This window comes from Cloeon dipterum, chromosome 3, assembly GCF_949628265.1.
Source record: "Cloeon dipterum chromosome 3, ieCloDipt1.1, whole genome shotgun sequence".
Lineage (NCBI taxonomy): Eukaryota > Metazoa > Arthropoda > Insecta > Ephemeroptera > Baetidae > Cloeon > Cloeon dipterum.
This window is the reverse complement of record NC_088788.1, coordinates 7,248,942-7,271,902: the sequence shown is the minus strand read 5'-3', so window position 1 is coordinate 7,271,902 and position 22,961 is coordinate 7,248,942. Positions and strand designations below refer to the sequence as shown.

The following is a 22,961-nucleotide window of genomic DNA, read 5'->3' as shown; positions in this document are numbered from 1 at the left end:
ATGTTGAAAAAAATTGGGTTTAACTGATTCCTAAAGGATAATTTTAAGCATTGGCAACAGTTGCAACACTCTTTAAAATAGTTTAAGAGACCATTCAAGGCATTCTATTGATGTTTCAATTTTTTTCGGTGCAGGGGGAAAAATATTTATATGTCAAATGATGAGGGCACACTTTAAAGAAGCGAAAAACATAAAAATTTAGGCGTAAATTGCAGGAACCTTGTCTTAAAATTCGTTTAAATAGTTAAAGACCGAAAATTAACAGGGTTGCATTTGCTCACCACCAGTTTTTTCAGCACTTATTTTTAACGGTTTTTACCACTCAAATTTCTCCAATTTCTTGCGCAAGAAATGAATTTATTCCCTATTTTCCTCGTGAAAATCTATAATTTGCGGTCAGAGTGCTCAAAATTTCCTCCACTGTGCACATCTTTGCCATTAAATAGCCATTTTGCTGCCTCAATATCTCCAAAAATATTTTTCTCTAACAATTTTTCAGTTTGAGGTTGTGTGCTAATAATTGGTAAATTATTTAAAAATAAGGTGAAAACATTGCCTGCAAGAAACTGGGAAAAATTGAACAAAAAAACGCATTTTACCACTGGACTGCATTTTTTTAAATGCGGGCTTTTGCAACCCGGAATTAAATTCCTTTAAAAAGGTTATTTTGAGCAAAACTGCTGCATTAAGAAAAATTGTAATAGCTTTAACATAAAACTGCGCTGCTTTAATAGTGTCATTGTTCACATTTAACTGACTTTGCTGAGTGTTCAAGATTATGCAATAAAAAAATTGACTTAAATCGAAATATAAAAAAAATCATCTAAGTGATAAAGACTTGAAAAATAAAAAAAAATCAAATCCTCTTCGGAACTTGGCAGATTTAAATTACAGAGGGAAAAAACTGATGATTTCTGAGCCACTGTGCTGTGGCTGAATTTTAGAGCAGTGAAAAGAGTGACAAGCGTTTATTTATAAAAAGATTTCATCATCCCACACGCAAGTCCTTTATAGCAGCGGGGACCAGATTCTCGCGACGCGCAGATATGGCGTCAGGTGGAGTATGGCGCGAAAAAACGGTCACGTGAAAATGCGCGAAAAGAAGCAAGTTTTGGTTAATATTGTGACGTATAATTTGCATTACTTGTTCTAATTAACCAGTTGCATAAACCCTTAGTTATTGAAGCCGCCAACAGATCGCGCAACCACAGACTTTCTTAAAAATTTTGTTTTGAGCGGATTTAAGGCATTTCCGCTGCGATTTCAGTCTCAATCTAGCTGTTTTGCTTTTTTTAATTAATTTGCTTTTTTTTACGTGCTGAAAACCAAAATCGGTTCAGCCATTCGCCGTAGAAACGTTGGAAAATATTTTTTTTCAAAAAATAGTTTTTCACGATTCTACGGCGATTGGCTGAACCGATTTTGGTTTACAGCACGTCAAAAAATAGCAAATTAATTGAAGAATGCACAGTAGCTAGATTTAGTCTGAAATCGCAGCGGAAGTGCCTTAAAATCGAAAGTCTACGGTGGCGCCATCTGTTGGCGGCTTCGAACACTTAGGGTTTATGCAACTGGTGAATTGTGTGTTTTGGATCGTAAAAACAGACGCTTGACACTCGAACGGCAATACAAAAAGGTTTTTGCTTCCCACATTCTGACGCCATCTTGCATCTGCGCAGTGCGAACCAATTCTATCGCACTTCTGGCCCTTGCTGCTTTTTAGGCAGTTCAATAAGGGTAATTTGGTAAGATTAGATCTTTCCAGATTCTAAAAAATCCTTTTAATCCATGATTAAATAGTGGAATTTTCAATTTTTCCTAAGTAAACTGATATCTCTAAAATTTCAATAGTTTTAAAAGTTATTCACCGATGACTCCACTGGGCACTTCCGGGAGTTAAAAATCCCGATCCAAACCTCTGAGTCATAAAATCAATTTTAAAACTATTTCTTCAGAATAAAAACGTTACTCATTCTCATCAGATGTGACTGAGCTTGTTGTGCTGAATGGAGCTCTCGATTATCTACGCAATGCGGAAAATGCTACAAAATGCGTCATTTCTCTCTTATCTGCGGCAAAAAAAACTGGTTTGCTAGCTCATTGTCAAAGAGAGCACATGCACTTGCACCTTTATCAATAAACCAATGGTTAACCTTATCACTTTCTCCGTCCGACAAATTGAATCGTAATACTTTAATTCGCGGCGGCATTGGTGTTGCACAAGGGGCATGGCCAAGCTTTAATAATTTTGGAGGATCTCGGAGCAAGGTCAGTGCGCTTCAGAACCACTTCCGCAACAAACATTGCACCCAACGGCACTTTCATTTCGGATTTTAGCTTAAATTGGCCCTTTTCGGGAGCCGGGCGGCCGGGGAGAGGGCCAGGCCGAACTGGGGCGGCGGCCGAATCGCCAATCGACCGCCGACGGACCAAAATAATGCGCAGAAGCGGCGCTGGGTCCGCAGTAGTTGTGGGTGCAGCGCGACCGGACGTCGCGTTCGATTCGAATGCATCGCGAACGTGTGTACGAATCACATGGTCTGCACATCGTCGGGGGGACAACAACAACGAACGCATTTTGGCAATACATAATAAAAAGTCTGAACGCCAGAGGACGGGGGCGACGGGGGCCGTGTTTGGGCAGCGGCCAGCCCGGCCGCCCGAGTCCCAGCGCGAAACTCACCCTCGTCCGAATTGGCCGTGTCTTCGCCATACTGAGAGAACAGATCTGAAAGCAGAATCGGCCGAATTGCAGCGATTAGCGCGTCGGTAAAGGGCGTCTCGGGACCAAACACACTCACCAGCCATGTTGGAAGAAACAAACAGCGCACTCCAAGTGCCCGTACTGTTGTCGATCCGTCACACCATTGGTCGACGCGCCGTGTCAAGCGCGCGCTGATTGGCTGAACGAGCGACTCGACTCGCAGCTTGCACCAGCCGCGCCGATCGCAATTGACTTTTTCACCAGTGTTCGCCGCGCCGAATCCGACCTTTTGCCGTCCTTTTACGTCCGCCGTGCCCTGCCGAGCCGCCTTTCTCTCGTCGCCGGCCGAATTTTTGTCTGAAATCGTCGGAAAAGTCGTTTCTACGACGCGGCCGACGCAATCTTGACGTAATTCGCAATCGGCGAAAAGCGGGAAACATTGACGGATGAGCAGATGGCAGCACCGTCTATCTGGGCCTGGTTGCTACCGATTTTAGTCACATTACCCGCGTAAAAATATAGTGACAGCTCCAGCTCTGCTAATTAATCTTCGTTATTTATGCAAATACAAGACACAAGAGTGTGATTAATGCAAATAAAGGATGACGGGTTGTAGCAATAATTTTATTACGACTTAATTAATCTGTTATTATTTGTCTAGTGCGTGCAGCTTGGTTAACCGCAATAAATGAACTAATTAAACCAAAGTAGGAAATATTAATTTTTTATCAAATTTTCTTATAATTTGTTTAATAATATATGAATTTTAATATGTTATCAACTTTTAGAAATTAAAATTATCATGATCTGTCACATTAAATATAAATCGTTTCAGGAAAAGTAGTTAGCCTTTTGAACCACAAATTATAAATTAATAATTTAGATAATTATATATATATATTATTATGATGCTGGGCTACTTGTAAATTTATTTATTTAGATAATCCTTTATGTAATATTTCTACAGCAGAAACTTATAATAATTAACGCTTTCTTTAATTGTAAGTAGTAGTAGTTTCAGAATGTTTATAATTTTAATTTTTGGTCTTAAATTAAATTTTAAGGACTTGACAATTTTTTAGAGGCTTTGAGGTTTTTAATTTTTTTGTAATTAGCTTTTTTTCATGTTTTTCCTCTTAAACATGATTAAATTTTGATCGTCAGTCAGTATAATTTCATCAGAAATCACAAACGACGAAAATTTTGACAAAGAAACAAATTCGACAAACTATATTTAATATAGAATTGGTTTGACTGTTTTTTATTTTCCTTTTTTATTTATTATTATTAATGGTTTATTAAACGCAAAATATGCGTGCAACACTCTACATCTGAAGGTTAATCAATTTTTACACATTTTCGCTGCTTCTCTCAAAGTAAGTTTTCTTGCTGTACACTTTTGGATATGATATTTTTCACAAGTCTCGCCACAGAACTTACATCTACAATCATAATTAGGCTCATAGTGAAACGTTGCATTATTACAGAAAATATAGTGATATCCATGACAAGCAAATCTTGCAAAAATATGTCTATCAGGAAAATCAGGGCCACGCCAGTTGTCATTAATCATAGTTTCAGTCTCAAAAAACTCAGAACAAATTAACAGTCTATTTGTTTTGTTTTCTTTACAGAACTTTATATACACATCAGTCTCTGGTAGATTAAATCTAACCTTTAAGTCAGTTACATATAAATTGGAGTCTTTCGCAATCAATTCATAAACATAACGAGATCTATTATACTTAGAAATTCCTTTTTTATTTAGCACGACTTTATTTTTTGCTCCTGGACAGAATTTTAAAATAATGGTGTGCTCAAATATCAAGGAAAAATAAAAATTGAATTTCAAAAAAATAGGAAAGGAACCAAGTTCGACAAATTTTAATTTTATATCATAATTGTTTCATTCCATTTCATGCAATTTATTGCCTGACCAGTTTATTAAATATTTAAGTTTGCAAAAACTGAATGTCAAATATTTTGAAGTGTCTTTAGGCGGGTTTTTATTATATTAATTCCCTGGAATATATCTAAGATGCATGAAAAATTAAGTAAAAAATTATCCAATAAATTTTATTTGACAAATTTTTTTCTAGACGGGGGGTTTTCTTTAAAAATAATACAAAAAGTGTTTCAATTTTCATTAATTTATTTACTGAGATTAGATATTTAACATTTAACCACAGGATAATTGTTTCCTCTCATTCTTGATTCACGAGAGACGAACAAACTGAAAGTAAAAAATTATTTATAAATTGTACTAAAAGACAATTAATTACTTTAACAAAATTTTAATATTACCAGAGGTATTTCCTGGTCAGAATTTTCAATAATAGATTCGCGCCTTAATTTTATGAATATGTTTGTTAGAATTTTAACTTATATATAATCTTATAAATTTCCCAAAATTCTTCACTTTGGAAAATATGAAAAGGAATTTGGCTTTAGCGTTGATTTCAAAATGTGAAATTAAATAGCAATCGAGATTCACCAAGAAAAATCGACCAGATGTGAACTTAAAGCAGAATAAAGCTTAATTTTAAAACTACGAAGGTAAACATTATCACAGCGGTAGGTAGAGACAGGCATTATGTAGCAAAAATAAATGAGAAAAACGACACAAAAGTGTTTTTAGGGTCGAAAAATGGAAGGCGACAAGACAAGTCTTTTGTAACACAAGAGCGGAGATTTTAACAAAGAGAAAAAAGGACGCATTCGTGTATTAACGAGCAGCGCCTTTTTGAAGAATCTGGATTTAGCACTTTTCTAATTGATTGAAATCATTTAAATCTCAATGTGACCAAATAGCTTCAATACCGTAGGATGCAACAGGCGAGATTGCTAAATTAAATAACTTTGTGGCCGTATCAATAGAGGTCTTACACAGATTTTTTATTTTTAATGTTGCGAAAATAGAGGCCTGAACCCTTCAATCAATAAGTTGACTAAAACAAGTGCCAGATGCTTGAAAAGTTACGCCTAGATAGTTGACTGAAGGGGAAAATTTTAAGTTATTTTCAGATTCCCATGATTTTTTAATTTTAATATATCTACCGAGACATTTATTTTTAAATTTTATAATCTGACATTTATCTCAATTTAAATATAGAGACATTTTGCCTGACTAGGTTTTAATATCGAATGCTGATCTGTATAATATGTACCATATTCTTGATTGTCCTCTAAAACCTTTGAATTTAACCAAAGCAGCCTCGTATAAATGCTGGAAATAGTTCAAAAAATATTCTATTCTATTAATTTTCCTAATAGATGACCAGAAAAACCTTTTTCGCAGCTGCTCCTCGGAATTTTTTAATGAAATGAAGCAACACATTTATTTTCAAGCTCCTGAATGGACAACTTAAGTTAAGAGTATTCCCAAAGAATTTCCGTTTTTCCAACTGACCTGTCAACCCAGGCAGGGAAAAATGACACTGAGTTTCCGCGTGGGAAAATACATGGAAACCAGCATATTGGGAGCAGTAGGGAATATAGAGCGCAGCAAGATGTCTCCTCTACACAAAATATTTGTCCTTGAGCTGTTGAGGGATCCTCTGAAGGAACCTCTGGCTTTTTAAAAGAAGAAGGAGCAGCAACGTGCTTTTTTCCTACTGACCAGGGAAAAAATACATTAGAGTTTCTGGGTGGGAAAATACTTGGAAACCAGCAACATCATATTGGGGGAGTAGGGAATACAGAGCGCAGATTTCTCCTGAACACAAAATATTTTGTCCTACATGTGGGGCGTCCAGTTTTGTAAAGGAAAGAAGAGGTAGCAGCAACCTGCCTGTTGTCGAGTCTCAGGCCGCATCTAGTAAAAAGGGACCAGAAAATGAACAAAGACCAAGTCGCATTGTGTGTGAGTTGGCATTCTGTAGCCAGGTCATCCTGATCTTTCCCTCAAAGGATCTAACCCTCAAAGGTGTAACATAAGTGAATGGATCGCAACATGTGCTTTTCCAGGGTTTTATATGTTTGTACGTGGGTCGGCGGTGCTGCGAATGTGGAAAAAAAAGCTTTATGAAACATGGGGGACGTGCGGAACGTGGAAAGGAAAAATATAATGTCGTTGGGATATTTATGTTCATGGGCAGATGATAATACTATTTTTCTATGAGCTGAGCATTTGGGAGTGAAAAGGGATTGCACGGAGCGAGGATTTCTCCAACCGCCAAAAATCGTTAAATTAGCTGCGGTGCATTCCAAACACTGGAATGTCCAATTTTTCCTCAGTGCATCACGCCAAATTTCTATTTATTCAATATTCAAGTGAATTGTTATAGAGCAACAGTTATAAATAATAATTCGAGTTTTTTGCTAAAATGAGGAGTTGACCAGAAAAATTTTTAATCAAACAGAGGGACTTATAAATATTAAAATTTTCCCAGTTTACTCCGAAATTGAGAACGCTTGACCATATTTACGAGACAGATTTGCGTAACACTATCTGATGGAGTTCTTTGATGGGAAATAAAAATAAGATTTTAAGTACGGTACGGTAGCCCTAACTACCAGAAAGGCGAATGTTTTCTAAAAAAACAAAAATATCATAGCAATTTTGGCATAAACTAAATCCTTAGGGATAATTTTAAGCAATGGCAACAGTAGCAATTAACTCTCTTTAAAATGGTTTAAGAGGCCATTTTAGGCATATTTTATTGATATTTCAATTTTTTTTGTTGGAGGGAGAAAAAATATTTGTCAAATGATGAGGGCACACTTTATACTGTAGAAGCGAAAAACATAACAATTTAGGCGTAAATCGCAGGCATCTCGTCTTAAAATTCGTTTAAAGACCGAAAATTAATAACAGGGTTGCATTTGCTCACCGCACCAGGTTTTTTCACCACTTATTTTCAACGGTTTTTACCACTCAAATGTCACCGATTTCTTGCTCAAGAGATGCAAGAAATTAACTTTGGAAATTATGAAAAGGAATTTTGCTTTAGCGTTGATTTGAAAATGTGAAATGAAATAATATTATTATTTCAATATTTAATATAATCGCGCCTTAATTTGATGAATATTTTTGTTAGAATTTTAATTTATAAACTTCTGAATTTCCCAAAATCCTTTACGTTTGAAAAACTGAAAAGGAATACAAATTACAAAATAATATTGAATGGGGTCGATTTTTTACAATAAATTTTATCTTGACGTTTTCCCCCAGACAGAATTTTAAAATATTTCAGCTCTGCTTGAATGAAGTAAAAATTTAAGTGGATTTGTAGTTAACTGTTTTACAAGTAGTGATGAAAATTTTCAGAAAAATTCAATTATTTTTTTCAATGATGAAGTATGAGTTTGTGTGTATCGCTAAATCGCTATATATATGGAACTGAGTTGCACGATGAAATAAGAGAAATAATTATGAAAGTAAAATTATTTTAAAGGTCAATTCAATGCTTTTAATAATTTTTCCCTTTAAATTGCAATTATTTTCTCCTCTTAACTTGGCCCCAAGGCTAATAATTTTCAACATATAATGAAGTTCTTCTAATTCTCTTATTTATTTCTGGTCGACAGGCCTAATTTTCAGGATCGATGATGTGATTTTAGAAGAAAAACAAGTCTATTTACTGAAAAGTATTTTATTCAATTAAAACTGGCGGTCATTATAAATTAGAGTATGCATTATTGTATTGAATAGGAAATGAAATACTCATAGCCGTGGTTGATCCTTGGTATCAATTAACAGAGAAATATCGTGTTGGAAAGCAGCAATAGCAAAATCCAAACACGCGGTGTCGTAGCCTCCAAAACAAATTTTTGCCAACAAATGTGGAATTTTACTGCCCTTCCGAAACCAAGCCCGCGCAATTTTGGGCCAAAACTGACTGCATGGAATCTCAGACTAGAACTATGAACGACGTTGCGTCAAATCTCGAACGACCCAATGCCAAACGAACTCTCCGCGTGGTTGTTGCAACCTCTCGTCAAATAATTTACAAATAACTCTCTTTCTCTTGTGCTATGTCTATCCTCAACTTAACAATTAAATGCTTCATCACAGTTTCCACGATTCATAGATGACACTAAATTAGCATAAGATTATTATTCTTGAGTGGCAGACCTGCAAATCAAAAAAGGTTAACAATTACAAGGGTTGTTTTATGATAATTCGAGAATAATCCAAACCTGAAGCGCCTCAGGGGTGAGGGTCACGTCTCTCCCGCCCGTTTGTCAGCCTCTCGTTCAGACTCGCATGGCTGCTTCTCTTTAATTGTTGCTCTGCACATAGGACACTCGGCCAGCTGTTTGGCACAGTTACCACAAAAGCCTCTGCAAATACAAAAGATAAAGAATATTAAATTATAAAATAGCAACAGAAAAACAGGGTACAAAAAATACCGAATTTTTTAAAAATAATTTCAACCAAGCCGGTTTTAACCGGTTTTTAGCCAGCTAAAGTAGCAAAAATGAAGGAAAAAAATAAAATAATTCAAGAAAAAACACATCTCAGCAAAATTTTGAAAATTCAATATTTATATTATGAAATTCAACATCAAAAATAAAATCTTAACATGTGTGTTCAGTAGGTAACACCCTATTTTAGTCACAAATTGCCCGGTTGTATAAACCTTTAGTGTTTGAAGCCGCCAATAGATGGCGCAACCGTAGACTTTCGATTTTAAGGCACTTCCGCTGCGATTTCAGACTCAATATCCTGCTATTGTGCATTCTTCAATTAATATGCTTTCTTTTGACGTGCTCAAAACCAAAATCGGTTAAGCTAATCGCCGTAGAATCATGAAACGCAATTTTTAGAAATACAAATCTTTTCCAACGTTTCTACGGCAAAAATGGCTGAACCGATTGTGGTTTTCAGCACGTCAAAAGAAAGCATATTAAGTGAAGAATGCACAATAGCAGGATTGAGTCTGAAATCACAGCGGAAGTGCCTTAAAACTTGATTTTTAAGAAAGTCTATGGTTGCGCCATCTGTTGGCGGCTTCGAAAGGTTTAGACAACTGGTCATTTTGAACCAAATTAAAAAAAGACAATTTATGCTGGCAAAATTGCCTGGTTCAAACCGGTTTTAAACACCCTGGCTAACCTGGAACACTGCCCAAAAAGGAAATAAAAAGCTTTTCATGACTGTTAAATAGCCATATCATTAAAAAAGCCTACCTTTTTTACCATAAAATTAGTTTTAAACAAAACCATAAAAAAATCATCAGTTTCCTATGTCCTAGAAGGATTTTTATAGTTATTTTCCTCATTCTGACCTGTGTCCGCAAGGAGTGAGCTGAACAGAGGCGTAATCATCGAAGCACAAGGTACAAGAGTCATCACGCACGCTCAGTTTGCGGAGCTGTTCTAAGCGTATGTGTCTGCAACAGTATATAGACGCAATAATCAACCTTGCCACTCTAAAGATTATCACATTGAGGGTTACAATAAAGCGTCTAATCAGGCCGTTGACACCCTTTTTTATCTCGAGTGCTTGAACAGTAATAAATAGCGAGAGTGACACTGACCTAGGTAAAATCTTTTTATCCTCAGCGTCCAAGTGGGCGTGATCGTTGAAACTCTTAAACTTCCTGTCCACCGGTGGGTACTTGAACGCACTGCTGCCAAAGTTGAACTTGCACTGCTGGAATGACATGAAGCTCGCAGCAGCGAAAAATCCAGACCTGCCAAGTGCAAAATGAAGAAAAAATTAATACCTGGATATAACTTCACAAGACAACCGTTTTTTTTAATAATACAAGACAAAGAAAAATAATTTCAGACTTTTATCAAAATAAACGGTATAGAAATGTTTCCTTTAAGTTTTTGGGTATTAAATTTAGAAAATATTGTGTAGAATTTAAGATGTGCGTAAGATCGAAATGTTTGGCGTTGAAACGGCTGAAACCAGAGGTCAAGAGGGGGGCGTAACTGAGGGAATACAATATGGCGGCGCAGACACAGCAGGCAAGAGTGCACTGCTCGCCGCTCAAAGGGAAAGTGGTGCGCCGCCACATTGTATTCCCTAGGTTACGCCCCCTCTTCGGCTGTTTCCACACCAAACATTTCAGATTCACTCACATAAAAAATCAGCCAAAAAATATTTTATTTTTTAGCACAAATAACCCAATCAAAGGAAACATCCCTTCTGTCCTTTCTACCAAAATAATATTCAAAATATTTGCAATACAACCAAGTTTTTAAAATTATTTTGGGAAGAAATCTAATTTAGAGTTAAAAACAGCCAGAAAAAATTGTTTGGCTCTTCTTGAATGAGTTTAACTGAGACCTGGCTGACTTGAAGACGTTGTTGTTGGATGTGACATGCGTGCTGGAGCCGAGGGGCTGTCCATTGACATAGAAACAGATCTCGGGCTTTTCGAGATCAAGCAGGCAGCCGAGGATGTCGCCAGGCCGCCAGCACTGCCTCGACTGCGCCTCGCACCGCGCATTGTGCCAGAAAAGTTGCCGGCAGCCGTCGTACGCCAACGAGAACTCATCGTCGCCAATGCCGTAACCCTCCTGGAAATTTTAGAATTTATTTTATTTTTTGTGTGAGGGATTTTTAGGCTTTTAGTCTTACGTGGTTTAGGAAGGTGCTGTCCCTGGTGGCCCAGCCGATTTGCATGACTCCTGGCGTAACGATTTCCGCCTCATAATACCAAATGCCTTCGTCCACTTGGAAAGTGCAGCGAACACTTTCAAACGAGAAGGCATCACATCGAGCCTAAAGGATATTTATTTATTTTGTTAAATATATCCAAACAAAAATACGGAGAAAAAACATACCTCTAGCCCATTAGGGGAAATTTTCAAATACTCGCTGACATCTTTAGTATTGAGCATAACGTTGATGTTGGACAGGTCGACACAGTTGAACGAAAATGGCCGACCCTCCACCAAAACTGTGGAAAAAGTAATGATCATTAATTGTTAATTCTGCTGTTTAAGTAAAATTGCAGCAGTTTGATCACAGAATTAGAGAAGGGCACGTCAAATCAAGTGCAGTTAAAATCTGGCGGTTAGAAACCAAGTATTGGCGGTGACAGAATATTTTGCTCTTAAATAATTCGTGTTTTTTAAATTTCATAGTGTAAATTATAAAAGAAACAAAAGAGAGTGCAAAATTTTACAGATGATCACATGAGCTTTGAGACTGTCTTTCTGGATATATAAACTCTGGTGATTACGGTACAAAAGACAAAAAAATAGCCCCTGAAACCTTAGACCTCAAATTTGATTCTGTTTCTAGAGAACTCTTCAGTCATTCCTACATGGAAATTTTAAATTAGACTACAAAGAGATGTGATTTCCCCCTTGTCTCGGTGAATACTACTGAATTTCAGTTAATTTCCCAAAGACAAAAACGTCAATGCTTAGAGTGTCCTTATTAGTGCACGAATTTCTAGGATTGTATGACCAGTGTTTTAAATGGATTAAATTTAATTGATGACAGGTAAAAACCTCGTTAGCTTAAGCTCAAAGAGTGTTGCGTAACATACACACAAAATTAACAAAGCTATTGTGTGAAAGTAGAATGGTCGTGATTATTGTATTTAAAAAATGAAATTTCAAATTGAGCTAACCCCAACTGACCAATATTTTTCATATATTTCTGACCAAAAGTTCCTCAAAATTCAATTTACGAATTTTACCGGTTCCACCCTCTAATTTTAGCAAAGGAAATTTTTTTCTACAGAGCAAATTTTTCTTAAATTTACTATTTTTGCAAGAAATTTATCTGTAAAATTTCAACTGGCCGTTAAAGAAACGTTAATTTCTTTTGGGAATAAATCAAAATGCCCAAAATTAAGTTAAATTTTTTGAGAATCGTATAATTTTTTTATAATTTTAACATTTTTTTTAATTTTTATAGGTAAAATTGGACCGTTATGGCTATCAGAGACTCAGAATAACACAATAAACTTGTTATTGATTAACAAGGTCAAAATTTTAAATATTTCTGGTAATGAGAACTAATTCAAAGTGAAATTAACCACCTAATGTAACAAAGCAAGAAGCGACAGCGAGGAGGGCATGTCACGCCCTCTGTTGGCCAGCAGCGCTAGACGATGACCAGTTTTTGCCAGTTTTTTCCAAAATATCCAGCGCTAGACCACATTATTTCATACAATTTAGAATTCTCTAATTGAGACAGTGTGAGTCTTTCTGTGGGCAAATGCGGAAATTCAGTGAAAATCACGATTGTAAAATTCCTCTGAGAATTCCCATTTTAAAACAATGCTAACTTTGAGATCGATTTTCTAAAAAATTTACACCACTACCTAAGTATTTTTTTAACTGTTCATAATCCTTAGGACCTAATGCGTTCGTTTGTTATAGGATTATGCAGGGTAATTCACTGTCATTCCACTTTAAATTGTGAAACAAATCAGTCTCAATAGAAAATTGCCAATCAATAATGAGGTCAAGTCGTGTTTAGCATTAGAGTGTTGTGTTAGTAATTTAAAACTCACACAAATTGTCGAGGCACCATTGGGCACAGAAGCCGACCTGGCGTTTTACGTAGTCAGGGTTGCCGATCCACTGCTCCAGACCCAGCAGCGGGTTCGTCTCGTATTCTTTCAAATACCGCTGAATTGTCATTTTATTTTCAGCTGCGAAAACGTGAAACAATTTAAAAGGAAACATAAATTAAATTCAATCACTCACTGGTCTGGGCAAACTTCTCGAGGGCGACCAGCGAGAAGAGGATGACCGACGGGTTCATGTCCTCTTTCTGGAAGGCGAGCTAAGGGTGGTCAAATCGACATTGGACAGGAATGGAGAAAAACGGTCTCACCAGGTTTGTGATCAGGTAGTCGAGCGTGCCTTTGGTCAGGATGGCGATGCTGTTCGGCCCGGCCATCTTCTCCGCGATGCAGCCCAGCACCACGCAGATGTTGCGCTGCTGCATCGGAAAACGCCGGCCCTCCTCCGACCGCTCCGCCGACAGGTTGAACAGCAAGGCCAGCCTCAACACCGATTCCTAGGGATAGACTTAAAATTAATTCGAGTTAAAATATGGTTATGTAATTAATGCATAGCTGGGAAGGAATATTAATAATTAGTTTGTGATTTTAGTTGGTCGGTTTTACCGTTAATTGATCATTTAACAGGTTCTGAGGGATTAAATTTTGACCAAATTAAATTTAAATTGGATGATGTTTTTTTAAATACATTTTCTGGCTATAAATATATTTTATTTCTATTTTTAACGCAATTCACTGACCACTTTTAGTTATTAACGCGTCAACTGAAATATTATAGCATGAAAAGTGCACAGTGCGATATTAAAATGTTAAACAAATGGTGTCGCCATCTTTTGCTGGCTCCAAACAATAAGGACTGTCCAAATTAGTGAATTGGGGCAGAAACTATTCATTAAGGCCAAAATATTTGATAATGCTTAGAGGAAATTAATTTAAAATATTTTATTTACTGGCACAACGTTTCCTCAAATTTCTAGATTAGTAGGTCATGACTGTGTAACAGAAACGCAACTAAAAATAAAAAAATCAATATTTTGTTTAGTAAATCAATGTGTTATTGACATTACAATAGGTTCAAAGGTTCTGACAACCCAATTATGGTTTGCAGAACGATTAATTAAATATTTTAACTTGTAAATTCCTCGTTAAATGGATTAAATCAGAAATCGGGTCTCGCAGATGCAAAGACGAAACCCCCTGAATTACCGTCAGCTTTAATTTAATGGCAACTCGTAAAAATTGTAAGGAAAAAATTAATTTGGAGCAGAGTTTCAAGAGGGACTTGGATGTACAGTATTTCGTTTTTTTTTTAATTTTTCTCGCTAGATTGTGCCAAAAATTTAATTATTATTGAATCCTGGCCCCTCCAATCAACAATTTTCAAGATAGGAGCCGTAATCTGCTACAAAAGCGTATAATTTAGAATTTAAAACTGTATCACCGACGTTTCTCACTCTCACACGATTAGATAAAGTGACTTTCTATCAAAATTGTATACACAATAATTATTATTTATTTTAAACAGGTTAAAATTTGGAAAAAGCATTAATATTTGAGACACCCCCGCAATTCAGTTGGCAGCTTCAAACTCCATTTAAAACCCTTGTTTAAACGCCCTTAAACAATAAACGCACGCACCCTTGTCGGTAGGGGGCAGTCGTCGAGCAGCAAGGTGATGACGGCAGGGCCGAGGGGGTCCTCCAGGGGGATGACCCTGACCATGGAGGTGACCAGGGCGAGCCAGCCTTCCTCCTTGTCGGCGATCACATGCAGCTTAATCATCGAGGCGGGTGGCTCTTGCTCGCTGCGTAACAGAAAAGCATGTTTACACTGAGGAAATCACGTTCCAAACATAAACGCGCGCGTTAAGAACTACTAATCTGCCTTAAGCCAAACACAAACAATTCCATACTTCTCGACCAGGGTGCGAATGACGGAGAGCGTTTCCAGGACTAGATGGTCGATGGTGAGCGGGCAAGGGACGGCCGCGGTCCTGGCCGTCCTCGTGGGCAGCGGCAGCTCGTGGTCGATGATCAGCCGTCCGGAGATGGACGAGACGGGCCGCCTGCTGTCGCACGGATCGGCCTGATCGTCCACGGACTGCTGCTGCTGCTGCTGCTCGTCCGACCAGCGGCGCCGCCGCCGCCGCTTTTTCTCCTTGCACAGGCACGAGCCCATCCTCTATCCGTCCATCGCCGCGACCTGCGAATCGTCAACACAACAATGAGTCACCGCGCTCCTTCTCTCGGTCTCGGGGCTTGCGGACAAGGGGCGACAACGGGCGGCGTCCGACCCGACACGCACTCGACGACGACAAAATCGATTAGAATCCGATCGGTTGCAGGTGGCAGGCACCAGGCAGGCTGTCCGAACCAACGAACGAACAAACCAAGCAACTTCGAAGTGCTGAGCTCACCTCGCCTCCTCTCTTTCGACGTTCGGTTTCCTTCGTTCTCGCTGTGATGTACTGGTGAACGAAACGATCACAGTCAGGGAGACTATCAGCGGCGGAATGGGTGTAAGAACGGCGGCCATCTTGGGATGTTATGGTCTTTTGAGAGGAGTAGGACAAGGGCGTGGCGCTGCAGTCGCACCATGGCGGCTCTGCCGGTCTTGTTTTATTTACAAGCGGGATTACTGCCAACAATGATGACGCAGTGATGCCAACTGAAAATCCATGATTGACACCCACTAGCGAATTTCAAGATAGCGAATCGATAGTATAATTTACAACGTGATAGATTGTAATCAAGCAGAATTGCGTAAAAACGAGCCTCGTCGTTTCACAACAAGATCAAATGACTTTGAATAACTTTTCAAATTACGCATAATTTGATGTAATAAGAGCAACAAGGGAGTCAAGTGACTCTAGGGAGTGGAAGGAATTTAATTTAACCTTCAAATAGAAGCGGCTTTGGTATCGCTCTGTAAATATTGAAACGCATTAGATATTTAAAACATAATCTCGGATTATATATCTCATTACGCCTTATCGATTGGAAATGTTTAGAGTGAAACACAAAAATTTGTCTCGTTAAAAGGATTTATTGTTCGAAAAACAGTGGAAGATAATGTTTTTGTAAAAATGGTTTCGACGCAATGACGCCGAAAAGAAAAAATGAGATGAAAAGCAACAATCATCATTGTATGTAGATGAAACAAACAATTTAAAAGCTGCCAAAAATAACAGAAATTTTAAGTAAAAAGACTTTTAGCGGCTACGCTTTCAGTTCATCCTCGACAGGATTGGAGTCTGCTGCTGCTGCTTTCTCTTCCTCTTCCGTTTTCCTCCGTTTTCTGCAATGAGATTTCAACAATTTCCAAATAAAAAAATGCGTGTGTCAATAATTATACATTTTTCTTTATTTTGAGTCGTTTTCATGTCTTATAAGTAATTATTACAGCAGCGTCAATGTACTGGGGTCAATTAGGCAGCTTGCCTGATTATTATTTTTTTTTTAACTGTTTCGATAACACAAAACAGTTTGTATAATTAATATATATTGGGGCGCGGCTCGCACTCCTTCGCCTGTTGAACTAAAATGTAATAATTCCAGAATTGCCTTCGTTCTTGGTAAAATAACCTTATTTGGATTGGAATTAAATAAAAGAATAGATATATACAGGGGATTAATTTGGTTTCGTGGTCTTCACGTGGTTATATTTCTATACATAAGAGATTAAAACAACTCCTGGCTTGCTTCCGTGCTTTTGCTTGGGACACGAGTGGAAGGAATGTGTGTTGCCGATTAAATCGAGATTAGACTACACCGAAAAATGCATCGTCAAAGGAATCGCACGTAAAATATATAGCTTTTCTTTGGGCTGTTTGGTTAGTTAGTGTTAGTTGCTGCTTAAGTACAAAAGTGTGAAATTCAGATTTTTTTGTTTGTTTCATTGGCTGCCTACTCGCAGAATGGTCACAGTCTTAATGAATTCAAAGTTGGTGGAGGCGGCCACGACTCTGCAACCCGCTTTTCAGGCCCGAAATTTCGGGTGCGTAATTTTCTCAAGGCAACGAAACAAAATTTTGCTACGTTAATTAGGCAAAAATAAATATAAATAAACTGCTGAAGCGGAATTGTCAGGATTTTTTTTTTAAATTAAATTGAATTTTATTTACGCACCCTTAATTTTTGTATCATTATAAATGTCAGGAGAGTCGTGGCGGTGAAGATATGACAGGCGTTGAAAAATATTTGAGTGTGACATTGCTTAACAACCCTTCTCGAACTGACAGCAATCTTCTTTCTCTCGCGCGTGGGGTTAAGCTCTCAGTTTCGTCAAGTCTTCTTTTATTTATATTTTAGTGCAAATGTGTGTCTGTCGTTATAGTGAGTTAGTTTATTGGTACCTTCATTGCTAGCACGATTGGCCTGACAACAACAGCATCACTGCCCCACACTTTGTACTTTCAACTGCTCCTTGCTCGAGGGCTGAATTCACATTCGGCGGAAATGATTGTACTCTTAAAGTGGCGTTTTGTTTACTCATTTTATGGCACTCCACTTCAAAAGGGAACTCGCATCACTGGCATTTGGGTTAGAGCACGGGAATGGTGCAGCGGAGACGGATACACATGGCACCAAAATGAAGACCGATTTTAAATAAACTTGCTTCACTTTCTGTTTGAGGAACAACTCATTTCTTACTGGTTAAAAATGGAATGCAAAATTAAAATTTTTAAATCTAGATTTTGCCTCAGTTACAAAAATTGTAAAATAAACATTTCCTGTCAAAATTACAATTTAAAATAATAAAAAAAATGCACTACTATTTACATTTACTATTTTTAAATTAACAAATATTTCAAAAAATAATTTTAACGAGTTTAGGAATAATTTTCATTTAAATCCGTTTCCCTGGCCACTCTCGTTCTCCAAAAATAAGAATAAAAATTTAATTTCCCCGCTGGGTCAGCCCTGGATCGGAGACAACGTGGGCCTAAACGGGTCGGTCGGGGGCAGGGAGAAGTGCTTTGACAAAAAGGTGCAGTGAGGCGTGTGATGCTGCTGCTGGCCATCCTCGAGAGTTAGTGTTTTTTTTCATTTCTTTTCGTGAGTGTGTGTGTGTTCGATAAACGTGTGAAATAATGAATGAATATATGCGAGGGGCTCTACTGGGCGGCCGACATTTTGTAGTAGAGGAATGCGATGCCCCCCAAGAGCAGGGCCCCCACCCCGAGCCGCAAGGGCTGCAAGAAGGACTTCTTCATCTCCTGCCACGACTCCGCCTCCTGCTGTTTGCGCTTAATTTCCCTGACTTGCTCGGCCAATCGCTCCTGCCTTCGGCGACGACGAAGTGCACTCGTCTCGCTGCAAAAACAAGAGTGGCGTCGCAATCAGTTAAATCGAATTTTGGATCTTTCTAGGATTTCTAGAGACGTGCAGCAAACGGATGCAAAGAGCAAGAGTGGACGGGCTCGGGCTCGGAAATTTGACCACCCACGCTCGGCATTCCTCTTTCTCCCACACGCACCAATTTCTTGCTGCTTCCACATTTTCTTGCCTCTAGAAAAACGCTTCTCGAGTTCTGATCGCTTTACTGGCGTCGAGTTTCACCGCAAGGATTTCAAATGATTTTGCCGCGATTTTAATGATAATTTTAGTAGGAAAAGTAATTTTTAAAATCATGAAATATTAAATAAATAAGGTTACCATTATTTTAAATTTTGCATCAGGTTGTTCAAGGCTCAATTAAATTTTTAAAGGTGTAAAATTAGTAAAAATGCAATGCAATAAAAGTTAAAATTCAGTTAATTTGCTTAATAATTTCCATTACGAGTAAAATATTTAGTTGTTTCTTTTAATTCCTCACGTCAAAATAAAAATAAAGTTTTATCAAGAACTTAAATATTGTACTTTTACTAGGAAGAAATTCCTAAACATGAAATTATAAAAATTATTGCAAAAATTGCATCCTTTTTCTCTGACTAGTAATAAAAATTCAGAATTAATTGCTTTTTCGACATTTTTGCCGAGCAAAAATTGCAACTAATTCATGGAAAAATGTTCAACAACTCGATTATGGATTTTTTTGAAAATAATTTACATTTGGTTGAATCCATGATTAAGATCAAAAAATAGATATCTTTTAAAGCGAAAAAAAGCAATTTACGCAGGTTACTTTGGGTTAAATGCTAGTTCTCAGAGCTAAAAATGGCGTTGTTTGAGTTTTCAGGGCAGTTAAAAACGCTTGAGAGTGAAAATTTTACATTTCGCATCGCAACTTTCTGGATTTTGCTACAATAATTCAAACTATTTATTAGTCATTTGAATTCTCGGACCTATTTGAGATAAAAAAAAGTTATTAGGGGCCTAAAAATTTCCAGAGCAAAGTTGCAGGCAAAGTCAACAAAGCCAGCTTTGTTGTCTAAACCAAGACACCACAATAAAAAAACGAAATAAATTAATAATTTAACACAGAACAACAAGAGTTTATGAGTCATAAAAAGTTGTAAGATTTTGTTGATAGAGAATAACAAACATTTACCAAAGAAAAAAAATAAATAATAGTTTAATTCCATATATTTATTAAAAATAAAATTTTCAACAAATAACGACTTAATAATAATTCAACAATTAACTGACTTAATTTGTGCACGAAGCATAACCTGCATTGAAACAGTCTTAAAATATTCAGTCAACTTTTGTTAAAAATAAATCGCATACGCCGAGGGGAAGCCTTAAGGCTAGAGTTAATTTTGTTGAGCAAGAAATTGGTACCGTCATTTCTACTTCTGAGATTTTTCCAGAGAGAAAGAGGCTTTTTAGAAACCACAGCAACCACTTGCCTGTCTGGTTCGCCTTCCAATGAGTCATCTTGGTTGACGTGGTTCGAGTTATTCTGCGGCTCACAAGGCAACGGCCTGTCTGGCGGCAGTTCTGGAAGAATTTCAGGTCGTGACGGCGCCTCCTCACTGGACACTGCAACAAAAAATATAAACATAAGACAGTTACAAAAAATAAAATAGCATGAGCGTTTAAAAAATAATTTTTAACAGCAAGAAAATACCAACATTAAATACGGTTTACTTTTAAAACAGTAACGATGAATAATTTGAACAGGATTTGTAAGGAAATTAAGAAAACTAATTATTACCATGGTTGTTGTGCCTGAGGGACTCTCCCCTCGGAGGCGGCTTGGGGGGTGGCGAGTCCTCCTCCTCGTCGGGAACGATTTCGGAGCGGAAAATCTCAAGCTCAGTCACGGCCGGGTCGCGGTTCAGCATCTTTTTCGCGCCCTCCAAAATGGCCAGGTACGAGAAGCGCAGCTGCTCCGACGTCTGGATCAGGCCCATCCTGTGCTTCCGCATCTCCATCAGCACTTCCCGCACATTCACATGCTTCTTACCTTGCTCCATCTAGACATAGTTTGCAAAAGCAGAAATGAGGCTAACTGTTAGCAAAGTGTTAACAATGTATCAAAATAAAAATATTCACATTTTTTGAACAGTTAATTAAATATTTGGTATTCTTTAAGTTTTTGACGCTGCCAACAGATGGCGCCTCCATATTCCTATGATTTTAAAGGTACTCTAGACTACAGACTGAGATTTCTTTACTAATTGTTTTCTTTTGACGTGCTGAAAACCAAAATCGGTTGAGCCAATCGCGGCAGAATCATGAAAAACTAATTTTTGGAATAAACAAATATTTTCCAACGTTTCTACGGCAAATGGCTGGACTGAATTTTGTTTTCAGCACATCTTAATAATTAATTCTAGAGGCAGAATCCACAGCAGCAGGATTGAGACTTTAAAATCTAAAGAAATCACTGGAACCATCTATTGGCCGCTTAGCACACTAAGGTCTTCACAACTTGTTCATTATTTTCAGATATTCAAATATGGTAAATTTAACCTTCAAGATTTTGCAATGAACTCAGAAGTTAAAAGCCAATTTGTTCCAAAATTATACAAAAACTATTCTATTAATTGAAAATTTACCATCAGGAGGCACAAATCAACAAGGCAAAAGGTGCCGGATCTGCCAATGCCCGCCGAGCAGTGCACGACTGGCGGGCCGACGTTCTCGTCGAGGGCGCCACTTTGTCTGACTACCATCAGAAAGTGGAGGAAGGCCATCGGGCTCTGCGGCACGCCAAAGTCGGGCCAGGTCGTGTAATGGAAATGGTGCACGTCGCGACTCTCGCCCGAGTCTACGTCGGTTAATCTGATGAATTTGAATTAAAAATTGACTCAAGATTGGCAAACGGATCAATATACCTTAAAATCCGAGTCGTGTAATAGTCCATTGGCGTCTCTGATACTAGTACCACCTTAAGATTAACGTCACTGAAAACCGTCTCATTGTTGCCATCATATCCCGTCGGCCAGTACTGGTGGCATTTGATCTGTGGGAAATTGTTAGTAATCAAGATATGCATTTTAGATTTTGTGGATTAAGGTGGAAAGGAATTTATTGCAGCCGTGAAGACCAATTGTTTAGAAATTCCTAGAATTCTCTGCGGCATGAATTTTGGTTTTGAAATACTGGTTAGGAATAAAAAAAAAACAAATCATCCAGTAATGTCTGTTCAATTGCAATCGTTTAAATGGATTTCAAAAGACCTCATTTTCCTAATGAGCTAGTTTTTACTTTTGACCCACTATCCAGCTTTATTCAAGATAAAGGGAATTTATTCTCTTTCAGCTGCCAAGCTTTGAAATATTCCTGTTATTTTACCAGGGTACAACAAGGAAAAAATTCTAGGAATTTTTCTAGACAATGAAAATGATTTCTAAATTTTTTACATCTTTACAAGAAAACCTGTTGTGTAAGTGACACAACAGTTGTTGTACCTTTCTGAACCCAAAAAAATCCTTTAAAATCGAGTCATTTATTTCCCACGAAAAAACTCCAGCTTTAGTTTTACAAACATTTTGAAGATTAAGAGACTCCCAATAAATGGAAATTATGAGCTAAATTTCCCTTTAAAAGAAATAAAATACTTGATTTTCATAAGAGAGACACAGTGATGAGCTGAGATTCCCAGAAATTTAAGAAGCAACCTGGGAAAACTTGTTCACTTACTCAATATTGTTATGCCACTTTGACTAATGAGTTCATTTATTTAAGTGAATAATTAATTAGCATGTTCCCTTCACAGAACAGAAGAGCCAGGTGCTTTGGCTCTTGATGCATTAAATTAACATTTTATAACAAAATTCAAGCGCACGGTTGGCATCTGAATTAACTGTCTCCACTGCATCTCTCACAACCAGGGAGAGGAAAAAGAGGAATTCTCAGCGTCATCTTGTCAACCCCGCAAGAGGAATTAGAAAAATTCCAGCAATTTTCCTTCTAATTCCATCACAAAAAAATCTGGCCCCTTTTCACCTGTATTCAATTTAAATAAAAATTTGAGTGAAATCAATTAGAGTACCTGATTTTTTTCAACCACTCTGTTGAGCATGACAACCGCCTTGCACTCCTGCTCCCAGATCATGAGCCAAAAGTGGTCGGTGGTGTGCGGCAGGGGCCCCTGCGCCAAGATGTACTTCCGCTGGGCGTTGGGCATCTGTGGTACGTAATTGAATACAAAATTAGTACATCACGCCAAAGGTGGTCTATGTAAATTGAGTTTCTCATTTCTCACCCGCACGAAGCTGGCGTTGATGTAGTCGGAACGCTTCTTGTTCGGCCCGGAGGTGTCCTTGCGCAACACCACGCGGCTGTGGTCGTACGGGTTGACATCGCGGTAGCGGTTCAGATTCTTGTTTTCCGCTTTCTTGGACTCCTCCGCCGGGAAATCGAAGCTGTTGCTTTCGATGCGGATTTGCTGCAAAACAACAAGCAAACACTCTC

At 37.9% G+C, this 22,961-nt stretch overlaps 3 protein-coding genes across 7 annotated transcripts in view; all 3 read right to left on the bottom strand.

The window, feature by feature from the left end:
* The window catches only part of LOC135939092 (serine/threonine-protein phosphatase 4 regulatory subunit 1-like), a 33,406-nt gene extending 30,253 nt beyond the window's left edge, over positions 1 to 3,153 (bottom strand). The window contains exons 1-2 of the mRNA XM_065483274.1: positions 2,802 to 3,153; positions 2,684 to 2,728 (exon numbers count right to left, since the gene is read on the bottom strand). Of these exons, the coding sequence (XP_065339346.1) occupies positions 2,684 to 2,728; positions 2,802 to 2,808 (52 nt within the window). The 5' untranslated portion in view covers positions 2,809 to 3,153. The remainder of the gene's footprint in view (positions 1 to 2,683; positions 2,729 to 2,801) is intronic.
* Positions 3,154 to 8,282: 5,129 nt separating this feature from the next.
* On the bottom strand, positions 8,283 to 15,669 carry LOC135939698 (RING finger and SPRY domain-containing protein 1-like). Of its 4 annotated transcripts, none has more exons than XM_065484207.1 (13): positions 15,569 to 15,669; positions 15,065 to 15,354; positions 14,791 to 14,956; positions 13,464 to 13,649; positions 13,334 to 13,412; positions 13,138 to 13,278; positions 11,450 to 11,565; positions 11,244 to 11,387; positions 10,950 to 11,182; positions 10,189 to 10,344; positions 9,937 to 10,041; positions 8,846 to 8,989; positions 8,283 to 8,780 (listed from the first exon to the last, which is right to left on the bottom strand). In XM_065484207.1, the coding sequence occupies exons 2-12, from the start codon at positions 15,328 to 15,330 to the stop codon at positions 8,869 to 8,871; spliced, it is 1,713 nt and encodes a 570-aa protein (XP_065340279.1). In that variant the 5' UTR covers positions 15,331 to 15,354; positions 15,569 to 15,669; the 3' UTR covers positions 8,283 to 8,780; positions 8,846 to 8,868. The 4 variants fall into 4 exon arrangements, with proteins under 4 accessions (XP_065340279.1, XP_065340282.1, XP_065340281.1 ...); XM_065484210.1 differs by having other exon boundaries at positions 13,334 to 13,400; XM_065484209.1 differs by having other exon boundaries at positions 15,457 to 15,575.
* A 508-nt stretch (positions 15,670 to 16,177) lies between these two features.
* Positions 16,178 to 22,961, bottom strand: part of Ptp61F (Protein tyrosine phosphatase 61F) — a 29,961-nt gene continuing 23,177 nt past the window's right edge. Inside the window, exons 3-9 of one of the 2 annotated variants that reach the window (XM_065483328.1) lie at positions 22,753 to 22,935; positions 22,540 to 22,674; positions 21,380 to 21,507; positions 21,101 to 21,326; positions 20,254 to 20,515; positions 19,946 to 20,078; positions 16,178 to 16,449 (exon numbers count right to left, since the gene is read on the bottom strand). In XM_065483328.1, the coding sequence (XP_065339400.1) occupies positions 16,371 to 16,449; positions 19,946 to 20,078; positions 20,254 to 20,515; positions 21,101 to 21,326; positions 21,380 to 21,507; positions 22,540 to 22,674; positions 22,753 to 22,935 (1,146 nt within the window). In that variant the 3' untranslated portion in view covers positions 16,178 to 16,370. Of the gene's footprint in view, positions 16,450 to 16,491; positions 18,464 to 19,941; positions 20,079 to 20,253; positions 20,516 to 21,100; positions 21,327 to 21,379; positions 21,508 to 22,539; positions 22,675 to 22,752; positions 22,936 to 22,961 lie in introns of those variants that run through there. The other variant, XM_065483329.1, reaches the window with a different exon arrangement.